At 46.3% G+C, this 15,860-nt stretch overlaps 1 protein-coding gene across 2 annotated transcripts in view; it reads right to left on the reverse strand.

Moving 5' to 3' along the window:
* The window catches only part of MAPKBP1 (mitogen-activated protein kinase binding protein 1), a 133,803-nt gene extending 121,317 nt beyond the window's left edge, over positions 1-12,486 (reverse strand). For both annotated transcript variants that reach the window (XM_050954935.1, XM_050954936.1), the window contains exons 1-2: positions 11,903-12,486; positions 9,258-9,619 (exon numbers count right to left, since the gene is read on the reverse strand). In XM_050954935.1, the coding sequence (XP_050810892.1) occupies positions 9,258-9,374 (117 nt within the window). In that variant the 5' untranslated portion in view covers positions 9,375-9,619; positions 11,903-12,486. The remainder of the gene's footprint in view (positions 1-9,257; positions 9,620-11,902) is intronic.
* Positions 12,487-15,860: the final 3,374 nt, after the last annotated feature.

Below are 15,860 nucleotides of genomic sequence, written 5' to 3' on the forward strand. Positions count from 1 at the left end.
TATATGTATAGTTAGGATTACATTTTCCAATGATGGAGTCTAAGTTAGCTTTTACCACTCAAGAAAGAGATCTTGGAGTCACTGTGGATAGTTCTCTGAAAATATCCACTCAATGTGCAGCAGCAGTCAAAAAAGCAAACAGAATGTTGGGAATCATCAGGAAAGGGATAGATAATAAGACAGAAAATATCATATTGCCTCTATATAAATCCATGGTACACCCACACCTCGAATACTTTGTGCAGATGTGGTAGCCCCATCTCAAAAAAGATATATCGGAATTGGAAAGTGTTCAAAAAAGGGCAATAAAAATCATTAGGAGTACAGAACAGCTTCCGTATGAGGAGAGATTAATAAGACTGGGACTTTTCAGCTTGGAAAAGAGGCGACTAAGGGGGGATATGATAGAGGTCTATAAAATCATGAGTGGTATAGAGAAAGTAAATAAGGAAGTTTTATTTACTCCTTATCACAATACAAGAACAAAGGACCACCAAATGAAAATAGGTAGCAGATTTAAAACAGACACAAGAAAGTATTTTTTCACACAACGCACTGTCAACCTCTGGAACTCCTTGCAAGAGGGTGTTGTGAAGGCCAATACTGTAACGGGGTTCAAAAGGGAGCTAGATAGATTCATGGAAGATAGCCATCGATGGACCTATTAGCCAGGATGGGCAGGGATGGTGTCCCTAGCCTCTGTTTGCCAGAAGCTGGGACTGGGTGACAGGGCATGGATCACTTGATGATAATCTGTCTGTTCATTCCCTTTGGGGCACCTGCCATTGGTCACTGTCAGAGGACAGGATACTGGACTTGATGGACCTTTGATCTGACTCAGTATGGCTGTTGTTATGTTAGATTGGTTTAACTATGGCACTCAGGAGTGTGAATTTTTCACAGCCCTGAGCAACATCACTAGATCGATCTAAATTTTATGTACAGACCCAGGCTCAGTGTCACTCCAGATGCCTGCCAGGAACAAGAGCTCAGGATTGTCTCGAACAAGCTCTCTTCTGTTGCAAGACACAATGCCACCCACAGAGCCACTAGAGACCAACCCCAACGTCCAATGTGCTTTCTAAAATACTGTGAATAGGGAAGTCAGTGTGGGCTGCTGCAGGATCAAGGCTGTGTCTCAGGATTTAAGAGGAGTCCTGTCCCCAAATAAACCCCCACCAGAACTTAGCTGAACTTCAATCATTGAAAAAAGAATTACATTTTTAAGCATTTCACTTTCCAAGGTCTGGCCTACATGCAATTTTTGTACCAATTTACTAATATTAGTTTAGAAATAGCTCTAATTCAAAAGATGAAACTCCCCCCTTGCCCAGGGTGGACACCACTATAGCAGTATAAACGTGCTTATCCTGGTATAGCTTATTCCCATCCATTTAAGTACTTTTACACATTGGTTTAACTGCAGCCACACTTAGGATTTCACCAAATTTAATTATATTGGTTTCTAAACAGATACACATACATTGGTGTAAGAACTGTGTAGACCAGCCCTAAGATACCACAGTGATCAGTGCATTATAGCACAGAGACAGAATGTACTTCTGTTCTTACAGCCCTAGAGACCTAAATGAAATCCTGTTCAACTAAAAGGTTTCCTCACTGCTCTGCCAATGCTTTTCTCAGGGATCATCAGTGGAGACAGGTGGGAGTTCAACCCCCAGGCCCATTCAGTGCTCAGCCTCTCTGCTGAAATTTCTAACAAGGGTGCCAACTGCAGGCGAGGTTTTGCGGACAGCCAGCCACTAGAAACTGGAGTAAGACCAATGCACTCATTTCCAATAACTTACTAGCCAGCCAGCAATAAAAAGACTTGCAGTTACTATACTCAGTGACCTGGAGATGAAATCCTACATATTCCAGGTCTGGGCTTGTTAATCTCAAAGAAGGAACTCAATGAAGGGATCTAAAATGGAAGCAGGGGAGGAGAAATGGGAAAGAAGGTGGAAAAGTAGAGTTAGTAAAAAAATTTTAAATGTTAAATTCGTGATTTTGACAAATGAGGGTTTGGTGTTTTGTTTTTGCTGCTGTTCTGGTTTTGTTTACAAACAAACAGTTTTGGAGAGAAAAAAAAAAATCTACATCCCATTTTTCAACCAGCTCTGCCTGAAATAGTTTTCTGTTGTTTTACAGTTGCTCTTTATTTTTCTAATCTTACATGTATCAGGACTAGCAGTCAGTCTTCTCTGTTTCTGTGGGAAGTCTCCTTGGGGGACCAGCGTACAACCACTTCCTCTTTACAGAAAAGACAAGGGAGCTACAGATTTAAAAAATAAGTCTTTTCTCCTACTTGTTTGCCAGGCACTCGAGTTTTAAAAGTTATCAAGCTATTCGTGTTTCATTAACATTCCGACAAAAATATCCTCTCTCCCAACGGCTCAGATTTTGCTTGCCTTGGTACTTGTGATGTCATAATCCCAATAGTTCACTAGCTGTCCATAAAAAGAACAGGAGTACTTGTGGCACTTTAGAGACTAACAAATTTATCTGAGCACAAGCTTTCATGGACTACAGCCCACTTCATCGGATGCATAGTATGGAACATATAGTATGTATATATATATATATACAGACACACACACACACACACACACACACACACACACACACACACAGAGAACACGAAAAGGATGCCTTTGAGGAGCGGTGGGCGCTGTCAGGGGTTCTCTGCTCCGTGTCCCCCTCTGGATCCCACATTATTAAGCTTTGACCTCACTCTTTTGTTGTCCCCAGAACAATTTCCATCCCACCATCAACCTCAGCTGAGACTAATCCACACAAGCGGTCCATTTCCTGGACACTACTGTGCTAATAAGCAATGGTCACATAAACACCACCCTATACCAGAAATCTGCTGACTGCTCTACTTACCTGCATGCCTCCAGCTTCCATTCAGGACACACCACACAATCCATTCTCTACAGTCAAGCTCTAAGATACAATCGCATTTGCTCCAATCCCTCAGAGACAAACACTTATAAGATCTCTATCAAGCATTCATAGAACTATAATACCCACCTGCTGAAGTGAAAAAACAGATTGACAGAGCCAGAAGAGTATCCAGAAGTAACCTACTACAGGACAGGCCCAACAAAGAAAATAACAGACTGCCACTAGCCGTCACCTACAGCCCCCAAGTAAAACCTCTCCACTGCATCAAAGATCTACAACCTATTCTGAAAGATGATCCCTCACTCTCCCAGATCTTGGGAGACAGACCTGTCCTCGCTTACAGACAGCCCCCTCAACCTGAAGCAAATATACTCACCAGCAACCACAGAACAAAAACGCTAACCCAGGAACCTATCCTTGCAACAAAGGCCAATGCCAACTCTGTCCACATATCTATTCAAGCGATATCATCATCGGACCGAATCACATCAGCCGCGCCATCAGGGGCTCATTCACCTGCACATCTACCAATGTGATATATGCCATCATGTGCCAGCAATGCCACTCTACCATGTACACTGGCCAAACCAGACAGTCTCTACGCAAAAGAATAAATGGACACAAATCTGACATCAGGAATCGTAACATTCAAAAACCAGTAGGAGAACACTTCAACCTCTCTGGTCACTCAGTAACAGACTTAAAGGTGGCAATCCTGCAACAGAAAACCTTCAAAAACAGACTCCAACAAGAAACTGCTGATCTTGAATTAATATGCAAACTAGATACCATCAATTTAGGCTTGAATAGAGACTGGGAATGGCTGAACCATGACACACATTGAATCTATTTCCCCATGTTAAATATCCTCACACCTTCTTGTCAAACTGTCTGAAATGGGCCATCTTGATTATCTCTACAAAAGATTTTTTCCTCCTGCCGATAATACTGTGATGGGTTGGATCACAGAAACCCCCCTGGGAACGGCCAACTGATGTGCCAAGACTACCTCTGCTCCTGTTTTCCCTGCCATCTCAGGACTCCAGCACCCTGTCTTGCTGAGCCAGACACTCCTGTCTGCTCCAACACAGACCCAGGGTTGGAATTACTTGCCTCAAAGCTGCAGGTTTACCTGAAAGCAGCTCACAGAAGTGTGCTTGTCTTTAACACTCAGATGTCCAACTCCCAATGGGGTCTAAACCCAAATAAATCTGTTTTACCCTGTATAAAGCTTATGCAGGGAAAACTCATAAATTGTTCACCCTCTATAACACTGAGAGAGAGAGATGTACAGCTGTTTGCTCCCCCAGGTATTAATACATACTCTGAGTTAATTAATAAGTAAAAAGTGATTTTATAAAATACAGAAAGTAGGATTTAAATGGTTCCAAGTAGTAACAGACAGAACAAAGTAAGTCACCAAGCAAAATAAAAAAAAAAAAAAATGTGCAAATCTATAATAAATAAATAATAATGGAGATATACCCATCTCCTAGAACTAGAAGGGATCCTGAAGGGTCATTGAGTCCAGCCCCTGCCTTCACTAGCAGGACCAAGTACTGATTTTGCCCCAGATCCCTAAGTGGCCCCCTCAAGGACTGAACTCATAACCCTGGGTTTAGCAGGCCAATGCTCAAACCACTGAGCTATCCCTCCCCCTCTGTAATCAAACTGAACAAAGATAAGAGCCTCACCCTTAGAGATGCTTCAATATGTTTTTTCTCAGACTGGACCCTTTCCAGGCCTGGGCACAATTCTTTCCCCTGGTACAGCTCTTGTTCCAGCTCAGGTGGTAGCTAGGGAATTCTTCATTATGGCTCCTCTCCTCACTCCTAAGCAAAGTTCAACTCCAAGATGGAGTTCTGGAGTCATCTGGGCAAGTCACGTGTCCACACATGACTCTCAGTCTTTACAGGCAGAAGCCATTGTTCACATGGTATCTTGTATGTCTCCAGGAAGACTTCTTATGTGGATTGGAGCATTCCAAGATGCATTGTTCCCCAAGTATTCCTCCCTAAAGAAGCTGATCAAATGCCTCACAAAGCTTACTTAGAAATCAAGCAAGTATACTGCCAATATTCTTAACCTCAAGTACAAAATGATATGTGTACAAATAGGGTGAACAGATATAGTAGACCATAACCTTTACAGAGATATGTTACATGGCACAGGCAGCACAAAACATATTCCAGTTATGTCAGATTCCCATAAAACCTAATAAGAAGTACCATCACATATACCTCATCTTAATTAATTAGCCTCTTAGAGTTGGTAGGGCAACTCCCACCTTTTCACGTTCTCTGTACGTGTATACATCTCTCCCTACTATATGTTCCAATCTATGCACCCAATGAAGTGGGCTGTGGCCCACGAAAGCTTATGCTCAAATAAATTTGTTGGTTTCTAACGTGCCACAAGTACTCCTGTTCTTTTTGCAGATACAAACTAACATGGCTGCTACTCTGATAGCTGTCCATAAAATTTTCCACAAAAGACAGCATAGACAACCATATAATGTAAGAAGAGTGCACACAACCTTTCACAACACCCACACACACACCTTTCAGGCATTCATAAAGCAACAAAACAAGGTCACAAATCCAGTTTTTTCTTTTTGCAGTTCCCAATGAGCTCTGCAGGTTGTTCACAGCCCTCCTGCAAATGTTTGTATGTATTTGCGCCAACTCCTCCTCTCAGAGCAATACAGGTTTCAGCAGAGCAGTCCTCTCATAGCCTGCCCACTTTCAGCACAGGATTATAGTCTGTACCACAGACTGAAGCCAGCTGACACAATGCTTCTCCTTCTCCTCCCCTGACCTATTCAAACCCCTTGCACAGGCATCTCTAATCACCTTCCCAAGCCCTGGAGACAAAGAAGGTCCCACACCAGCCTGGGAGGCCTCACCCACAGCCCTAGCTATCCTCAGCAGATGGCACAGCCTCCCCTCATAGGGCAGATCACAGCACTTGCATATCAAGGCAGCCCTTTGCTGCAGGTTTTTAACCAATTCTAAAGCGAGCTGCTGGAGGTGACATGGGCTTTAAGGACTCAGCAGAGGAGATGCGGAGCTGAAGGGATCACACTTTTTCCCTACACCTACTATGGTGGTCCCATGGCCCTTCGGGGATATTGGTTGATAGCTCTTTCACGGGACTATGAGTACAGGCATGTACCTGGCAGGTTCACAAACTCCCCTGAGAACCTGTCCCTTTTGTGGTGAGAGGGAGACCCTGGCGCACATCTACATAGAGTGCATCGGTTTACAGCCCCTCTTGCAGCTCCTCCAGAACCTCTTATGAGGGTCTGGCTACACTTTTCCCTGCACTTCCTGCTCTATGCACATCCCTCCCTGGCCCCCCAAAGTCACGGGACCTCCTCGTCATTCATCACTCCAGGAGACGTAAGATGGATAGGGGGGTGCTCTGTGACCGTGGGGTCTATTTCCACTCCCTTGTCAATTCATGTCTCCAGGCAGAGTTCCTCTGGGCAGCATCCATGGAGTCCCTGGATGCCTTTGAGGAGCAGTGGGTGCTGTCAGGGGTTCTCTGCTCCATGTCCCCCTCTGGATCCCACATTATTAAGCTTTGACCTCACTCTTTTGTTGTCCCCAGAAATCACTAGTAGCGTGGGCTCAGTGGTTCCGCCCTCTTACCAGAGAAGGGCAGCCCTCCACCCACCCACCCACCCTGATACTACTAATACTACACTTAGCGTACAAGGTGTGGTCTCTCCTTTCAGGTATGCGTCCAGAATATCAGTCCTGCTCCCTCCTACATAAGCATACAGCATTCACCAGAAAGAGATGGCCAATCACTGCCATAAAGCCCATATGCCACCATACTCTGGTGCTACTTACAGCTTTGCAACAAAGCACATGATCACATGGCATGTAACCCTTTGAATGCTGACACTTTCCAGACTGCACAACATACAAGTGCAGAGAGTTAACGATTGCCTGGGATCAACCTCGCCTGTTATCTGGGGGCACTCACTGGACAGTGAACAAACCAGGAACCCATTCAGGAGTTACATGTTTAGCACCATCATTCAATGCCAGTTGCGCCTTCCAGTAGAAGAAAGGTGCCTCATACAGCTTTATGGTGATAGAAGCTGCTAGTTACCTCAGGAAGGCATAAGAACATGTATGTGGCAAGAGAAGGCATCTCCAGTGATACATACAGGAAAGCATTTCCTACTGGACCTCTGATAAGGGACCACATCCTGTTTACCTGTGTACCAGCAGTCCCACTGAAGTCAGGCAAGGAGATTAATCTGATTTTGAACTCAATTATACCAGAGGGCAGACACACCTATGCCATTTTCCCAGAGCACTAACACGTAGCATTTCAGGACAATAAATTGCCTCCACCCACGTTCTCCCCAGAACAAGGACGGATCGAGGAGATGCCACAAGAAGCAGGCCCCTGCTGCCTCACACAGTTGTTTCTCTGCATCTCACTGACCTACTGCATTGATGCACTTGTTAATGATATGAAAACCTAATTTAATGGTGTAGGATGAATCTGTCATTCCCTGCAGGGATCAGAGAACTTGCAGTGCAAGTGCATTGGCAGAAGTACCTCACAATACTCAATTCAGAAAGATACAATGAAGCTCTTCTGAAAGGGCTGAACTGGTACAAGGGCGTGGCCAGGGGTTTACCTAGCAGCTGCTTCAGGCTCTGAAAAGGAGCAGGCAGTGCTCAGCTGAGCCTGGATACCTTTTCCATTTACTGAAACTGAATCCCAATGTGGTACAGCACGTGTGTCCTTTTTTATGGTTTGAAAAATTAGCAGTGGACACAGACCAACCAAAAACTCATCATCAGCAGATAAAAAGTGTGGATCATTGGCAGGCATCAGAGTCCAGTTGGGCTGTCCTGAATGCAGCACATGCATCTTATACAGAAACAGAGAGGACTCTACTTTCTCCAAAGTGTTTTGGGGGAAGACTACTGTTTATCCTATAGGGATGGGGGGAAAGACTACTGTTTATCCTATAGGGATCGGGTGGGGGAGAGATCAGAATTGGGCTTATTGGTATTCAGCAGCTACCCAGAGAAAGCCCATCTCTGATCCACACTTTTAAGAGCAAGATTTCAAACTGGGGAAAAAACTTGACAGAGAGAAAACATTTAAACTAATTTACTTCACCTGCAGTTGTATGTGCCTTCTTCACTTCTGTGGCTACATTTCTGAAGTTGTTGCTTTTAAACAAACACAACACTTTTCATCCAATGAATTTCACATTTATTAGTGATGCCTCACAATAATGAGGAATAAGTGGCCTTATTTCATAGATGGGGAAGCTGAGGTATGTGAAGCCTAAGTGATTTTCCCAAGGTCATTCAGTGACAGAGTCAGGAATAGATGTCAGCCCTCTGACTCTCAGTCCCCTGCTCTAGCCACTGGGCAATACCTCCACGCCTGGTTTTGCCTTCTGTTTGACCATGCAATTAAGTTATCATCCTCTTTTAAATGACATCAGTCAATTTCAGAGGAATGCTTGTTTCTGTCACGAATTCAGTCTCCTGACTTTATTGACACCAAGAGGAGGATGGGCCATGTGGAAAAACTCCTTTCCCCCCACTACTTGTTTATAAGCTAAAACATCCCTGAAAACTATTCTTGCCACTTCTGTTAATTATGAAAACCACACAAAGTAGGGAGAGTTAGTTCAAGGGCTCTCACACTTCTCTAGCACGTGGATCACATCTGAGTAGAGAATAATTCTACGGACACTTCTTCTCTGATCTGTCATCTTACAAACTGTCCCCCTCCAATTCGCAATCACATAAAGCGCTATGGCACCTATAGCAATTCCATGCGTATTTTTCAGGGCTTTGGAGCTGTGCTCCGGCTCCGCTCCAGCTCCAGGCAAAAACCTGCAGCTCCACTGCTCCAGAGCTGCTCCACGCTCCAGCTCCGCTCCAAAGCCCTGGTATTTTCAGTATTTATGAAACAAGGGAGGAGCCAGCCTAATGGCAACCAGGCAGCTCTCGGTGAATGGCCAGCAAGAGCCCATTGACCAGAGTGTAGGCACTACTGGACCCATTCAATATTCTCCTCAAAGTAAACATTCGTAACATGACTTATTGTGAAGCTGCTACATCAGTTACATCTAAGCTGTGCAAATACAGTGCTTCTGTAGGAGAGGCTTGCCTTGGACTTCAGTGAGGTTCAGAGACACAGTTAAGGTCCCGTTTAATACAAAACAAAGCTATGCTCCAGTTCTACTGGGGGATACTGTCATTGTAGGCCAGGCATCCCAACATGGCTGTATTTTTAGCACAGACAGGGCCTTAGGAAACATAGTTAAATGTGATGCCAACACCTTGCTCACTCACCTTACTGCTGATGTCCTCTCGCTTGCCTCTAGGCTTGCTCCTCCTCAGTTTAATGGATGGGGAGCGAAGTAGGTTTTTTATCCTGCTTGTTATCGTAGATCCTTCAACCGACATCATACCTGGGTGAAGACAAGGTATCACCCCACTCAAAAACAAACGTCAGTAAATCAGCCCAGCTTTGTGGCCAGCACACCCACAAGCTCAGGGCCAACTCACACTCCTTCACATGTCTCTCACTGACTCCGTTTTCTGCGGACTCCCCAGTCTGCTTCACCAGAACTTGTGGGCTTCTGGGCCAAGGTGCTCGAGTACGTTTTCAGATTTCTCCTTTGCAGACGCTAGAGCATCAGACCAGCTGTAATCTAAAAAAACAAGGATTCATGGGTCAAAAAACCATTCCCAATAGATTGTACCTTTGTATTTCTGGGGAATACAGAGTGAAAAACGGATACCATCTAAGGCCATGTCTACATCTAAAATTTTGCAGCGCTGGTTGTTACAGCTGTATTAGTACAGCTGTATAGGGCCAGCGCTGCAGAGTGGCCACACTTACAGCAACCAGCGCTGCAAGTGGTGTTAGATGTGGCCACACTGCAGCGCTGTTGGGCGGCTTCAAGGGAGGTTCGGGGAACGCGAGAGCAAACCGCGGCGAAGCTGGTCTCCTTTCCCGGTTTGCTCTCTCGTTCCCCGAACCCCCGAACAAGCAGGTCTCCTTCCCTGCGGTTTGCTGGGTGGTTCGGGGAACGCGAGAGCAAACCCGGGAAAGGAGACCAGCTTCGCCGCGGTTTGCTCTCGCGTTCCCCGAACAAGCAGGTCTCCTTCCCTGCGGTTTGCAGGGTGGTTCCGGGAAACGCGAGAGCAAACCGCGGCGAAGCTGGTCTCCTTTCCCGGTTTGCTCTCGCGTTCCCGGAACCACCCAGCAAACCTCAGGGAAGGAGACCAGCTTGCTCGGGGTTCGGGGAACGCGAGAGCAAACCCGGGAAAGGAGACCAGCTTCGCCGCGGTTTGCTCTCGCGTTCCCCGAACAAGCAGGTCTCCTTCCCTGCGGTTTGCAGGGTGGTTCCGGGAAACGCGAGAGCAAACCGTGGCGAAGCTGGTCTCCTTTCCCGGTTTGCTCTCGCGTTCCCGGAACCACCCAGCAAACCTCAGGGAAGGAGACCTGCTTGCTCGGGGTTCGGGGAACGCGAGAGCAAACCGCGGCGAAGCTGGTCTCCTTTCCCGGTTTGCTCTCGCGTTCCCGGAACCACCCAGCAAACCTCAGGGAAGGAGACCTGCTTGCTCGGGGTTCGGGGAACGCGAGAGCAAACCGGGGAAGGAGACCAGCTTGATTACCAGAGGCTTCCTCAGGTATGCTGGGATACCTGCTTATTCCACGGAGGTCAAGAAAAGCGCTGGTAAGTGTCTATATTTGATTACCAGCGCTGGATCACCAGCGCTGGATCCTCTACACCCGAGACAAAACGGGAGTACGGCCAGCGCTGCAAACAGGGAGTTGCAGCGCTGGTGGTGCCCTGCAGATGTGTACACCTCCTAAGTTGCAGCGCTGTAACTCCCTCACCAGCGCTGCAACTTTCTGATGTAGACAAGCCCTAAATCTTTCTGGGATTTGGATGGCTGGGGTATCATTCAATCGTGGTGGCAAAGAAGTTTTTTAAAAGTTGCAAATGACAATTTTGTATTTATTAGTAATTTACAAATCTAGAGAGACATAATTTTGATGTGCTTGATGAGAGAATTTTCAGGATTTAAGTTTTAAACACAGATACTCTGGTCCAGCAGTTGGAACCAGGCAAGCAGCCCTTTGGAACCCATATGGAGCCAGTATCAGAGGGGTAGCCGGGTTAGTGCAGATCTGTAAAAAGCAACAGGGAGTCCTGTGCCACCTTATATAGACTAACAGAAGTATTGGCACATGAGCTTTCATGGGTGAATACCCACTTCGTCAGACGCACCCACAAAAGCTCTTGCTGCAATACCTCTGTTAGTCTGTAAGGTGTCACAGGACTCCTTGTCGCTTTTCACACGGAGCCCATTACAGTCAGCAGGCTCCAATTACGAAATCAGTGCCACAGTCTAGTGCAGAGGCCAGGGATCATTTCATTTTCTGTGCTTTACAGGATGCAGAGCACATTGTTGGTATTTAAATAAACAATAACAAATACAAAATATAAGTCACACTAAGGTACAGAGAGTAAATAAGAGACAGACTGCTGGTGTTTCTAAAGCTCCCATAAATTTACCTCTGCTTTTTAATATATTGTACATTATCTAAATATAAAGTCATACAATATTACACACACACCCCCCTCTATTTATAAAGGAGATCAGCAAGGAATCGTGACCGCTGGCAAGGATTAGAGATCTCGAGCCAAACCTTCTACACCTTTGCCCAAGCCACTGAGCTGGAGGGGGTGGGGGAGAGAATCAAGTCCTCCTCGCTTTCATACAAGATGGGGGGAAGGAAGGGAAAGAATGCTAGAGTCAGCAAGATCGCGAGCCCTTTTCAGAGCATTGCCCACTCATTTTGCAGAAATGAGATTCTGGGGACGGGTAATTTGGTTCGTTTTAATTAAATCAGAACGTTTCCACTCCAAAAATAAAACGAACTTTTCAAGCAGGCGCTTGCCCGGGCCGATTTCCATTACCTTGGTGCAGCAGGAGCGGTGTCTGCTGGAGGGGGCGGGGGGGCAGCAGGGACGTGCGATTAAAAAGGATTTATCCAATTCTCTGTCCATCCAGCCAACCTTCCCTGAAAGAAAAACCAGTTCCGAAGTCAGCGTTCTCCTCCTCCGCCTCCTGGTGTCACAGCTTTGCAGGCATCGGCACTGGTACCCGGGCAGAGGAGGAGCGAGACCCGAACTGCAGCGAGAATCCGGAGTTCGTCACCACTTCGGAGAGCTTTTTAAAATTGCGGGAAGAGAAGTGCGGGGAGGGGAGGGGATGGGGGAGAAAGATCTGCGGCTCCGCTGGTGAACTTCCCCGCAGCCTGTAACGGGGCTGAAACTGACCAGTGCCCCCAACCCCCTGCTCCGTATTCTTCCCCCTCGGGTCCGCTCGCCTTCCCCGGCTGGCTACAGTGTATTGCCTGCGCGCTCAGCTGTTTCCGCTCTCGGAGTTCCAGGCTGGCTCCCGCTCGCAGCCCCCCGCGGCAGCCCCAGCCTGTGCGGAATCCGGCTGTGCCTGCAGCAGACTCTCAGCGCTCACACACACAGCCCCAGCAGGCGGCTTCGCTGGGCTATGGTGGCGCAGGCAGATCAAAACGCGAAACTGACAGACCGAAAAAAAATGAGTGGGTTGAAATTGCAGAGAGGGAGGGCTGGGAAACCCCGCAAAAGCAAACTCTGGTGCAGAGATTGGCGGGCTGCAGAGCTGGGGGAGGGCGCAGCGGGCTGGGATTGGCAGAGGAGGAATTAGCGAGCGATTGTTACATCTCCAAGGGAGAAGCAATCTGCCCTTCACCCTGAGGGTGCCTGATGATGACTTTGCAGGCCAGTGAACCTGGTCTGTTGTGTTCTCTATAGGGTCTTATACCAAGGTTTACCCCCAGGGTACCTGAGCACCTTCCAGTAGGGCACTATGCAGTGCATCTGTCACTGGTGGTTATTTACCTCCAGTGTCCCAGACCCTGACCTTTGCAGCAGCAGCCAGCCTCCTCCCTGCCTCCCATTGAGCTGAGCAGGACTGAACTAACCGTGGAGCTTGGGCTGTTGTCTGAGAGAAGGGATTCCACCCGACTGGGTATCATGCTGCCCCAGCCGCAGCCAAGAGGCTCAATATTAGACCAGTCAGTGCTTCATTTGTAATGAAATTGGTGCCGGGGCTCAAGCTAGTTTTGTATTTTCATAACTGAAGTGACAAGCCTAGAGGTGCTGGGGTTATGAACTGCTAAGCCTAGAGGTGCCGGGGCTCAGCCCGGCACAAAATAAGGGCTGGAGCCAGATGGTGGTTGGTGCCTGTGCAGCATAGTCAGAAGGGAGGGAGCCAGGGGCTAGCCTTTCCAAGAGGGGCTGCACCCACCACCCATGTTGTACAGGTACGCAAGGGAGCATGGCCAAAGTTCCAGTCCTTGCTGGTGCCACTAGGGGCACTAATCACCTAAAAGTGGGTGGGAAGGCAGGAGAGCCGTAGTCCCTCCCATCAGCACTGCCCAGCAGGAGTGGCAATGAAAGGAGGTGGACCTAGGGCAGTCGTACTCAGACTCAGGCTTAGTAGCAGCAAGTGGCTCTTTAATGCACTCCTACAGCTCCTCTTTGCAGCATGTGATACTTAAGATATAGCAGTGGATTCACTCCTCCTGTGCACCTGTGAGCTCAGAAGAGCTTGTGCAACTCCACACTGCTCCCAATTCAGGGCTGTAGCTAAAAGCCACAAGAGAGGCCTAACGGAGGGGATGGGAACCTACATTACCTGTGATGAAAGCAGGGGAAAAGTAAAACTCTACTAATGTCCCGTTTACCATGGCTATCCCCCTCCCCCTGCCATACCCCCACCGTATCTCTTGGGAGCTGCTCCTCCACACCCTTCTCCCTCCCCATCTCCTTTGATGGCTGCCTTCCTTTTCTCTTGCTTGATGACTGCTTTGTCCCATCTTTGGTGGCTCCTGTCCAACCCTGGGTGTTAATGGGAATTATAGCTGGTCACTGAAAAAAAATAGTGACAGTTTGGTGAAGTCCCTGGGATTACTCACACTTATAAAGTTATGCATGTATAAAAGTGTTTGCAGGATCAGGGTCTTAAAGATGGACTGGTCAAAACTCTATCCCTACTTTAGGAAAGAGTCTTGCATTGACCCCAGTGAAATAACGTAATATATCTTTTCCATCTCTAATTTCTATGATATTCAACCACATTGGATAAGCAAATTAGCTGGAAGTTTCTGCTATAATGACCGTATGTGTCTTCTGTGTTTAACACATGTGAAAGTAGAATGAATTATATTGTGAAAATAGAAAGGATTAAAGAAATGTTGTCTGTATCTTTAAGCAAAGATGTTGGAATGTTGCAACCTGGTGTCAGGAATACAGACATTAACATAGAACAATTGCACCGTTTAAGGGCAATTGGTGAAGCATTAGACTTAGATCAATAACAGTTAGTAAGGAAATAGGATATGCATGCTGTGCCCCAGGTGAATTTTACTGTTTTGGTATCTTTGTCCCTTTGTCTAATTCCCGCTCTTTTATCTGTATAAATAAGACTGTTTGAGCCTTGCATGGGCGCTCACATATTCTGAATGTTATTGGCAGAGCGCTGTGCTAATAAAACAGAGTGGTCTGACAAATTGTGAGTCCTGATTCTAACTTTGACAATTATCAAACTTGTCCTCCACTCTCTACACTGGCTTCCTATAGAATATTGAATTGAGTTCCTGGTCTCAGTCCTTAACTTCAAAGTGTTCCATGGCCTGGGCTTATGACAGCTAAAAGATCACCTAAAGCTGTGGCATGAAGACTGTGGTCAACAACAAACCTTTCTGGCACAATGGAATGCTCTATCCCATGGGTAAAGCTCTACTGTGCAGGAGACAGAACTTTCTTGGGAGCCTGTTTGAGACTGTGGAATGAACTCCTCCAGCAAATCTGGACCATTACAAGGCACCTCATCTTCTACTCCAAGGCATGTTTCCTCAATCTGTCTTCTCTAATATAAACACAGCAACAGGTATATTTTAAACCAAAACAAAACCCTAAAACCTACCAATACAACACACTGCACTGCACATTCCTCTCTCCCTAGGAAGTGGATGAGAGAACAAACAATGGGTGACAGATGTGTAGTCATATTGCTTAATGCAGTACTGGAAGTTGCTCAGATTCTAGAGTGATGAATGTGGTATAAGAACTTGAAGAGAACAAACCCACAAAATAAAAGAGTTACAAAGTTTTTAACCATCATTAGATTTCAGTGTGAATAGCCCATGAACTTCATATATCATAGAGCTGCAGCTTCAGTCTCTACAGACTAACACACTCCTGTATCATTCAGGATGTTTTCTACACAAGCAGAAGAGCTAGACTCTGTTTATTTAATGAAAGATTCATTTCTACTGAAACAGAGCGAGCCAAAGAAGTGCTCATAATAGTCTTCCAGCTAAAGCTGGTTGGAAATGGAGGTCTGTTTTCATGTAAAAGTTTATTTTTTTCAATGAAATAAATAAATAAATATCTAAAGAATTAAATATTTTCATTGGGGAATGCTCCACACTGGAGTTATACTGTGGATGTCTCATGTTCCCATTTGCCCGTGTAGGTCGGGTTTCCTGGATAGACTACATCTTCCATGATGAACCTTGGTTTCCCCCCTTGGTGAGGGCAGGCCGCACTGCAGCAGCATATCTAAATCTAAATATTTTAGAGTTTGGAGTAAATATTTCAGTTTTGGGGTGGTCAGTTTGACAAAAAAAAATCTACATTTTCCACAGAATGCAGTCACTTTATGGGGGGAAATTGTTGAAAAAAACAATTTTCCCCAGAAAAACACATTCAGTTGGAAGTTTTAAACCAGCCCTACTTCCATCTCCTTTGGTGGAACACTTGTATAACAGCCTGACCTACTGGTAAAGGTGTGCGTGCACTGGGGATTGTGAACCACTGCCAGACGAGC

This window comes from Gopherus flavomarginatus, chromosome 5, assembly GCF_025201925.1.
Source record: "Gopherus flavomarginatus isolate rGopFla2 chromosome 5, rGopFla2.mat.asm, whole genome shotgun sequence".
NCBI classification, from domain to species: domain Eukaryota; kingdom Metazoa; phylum Chordata; order Testudines; family Testudinidae; genus Gopherus; species Gopherus flavomarginatus.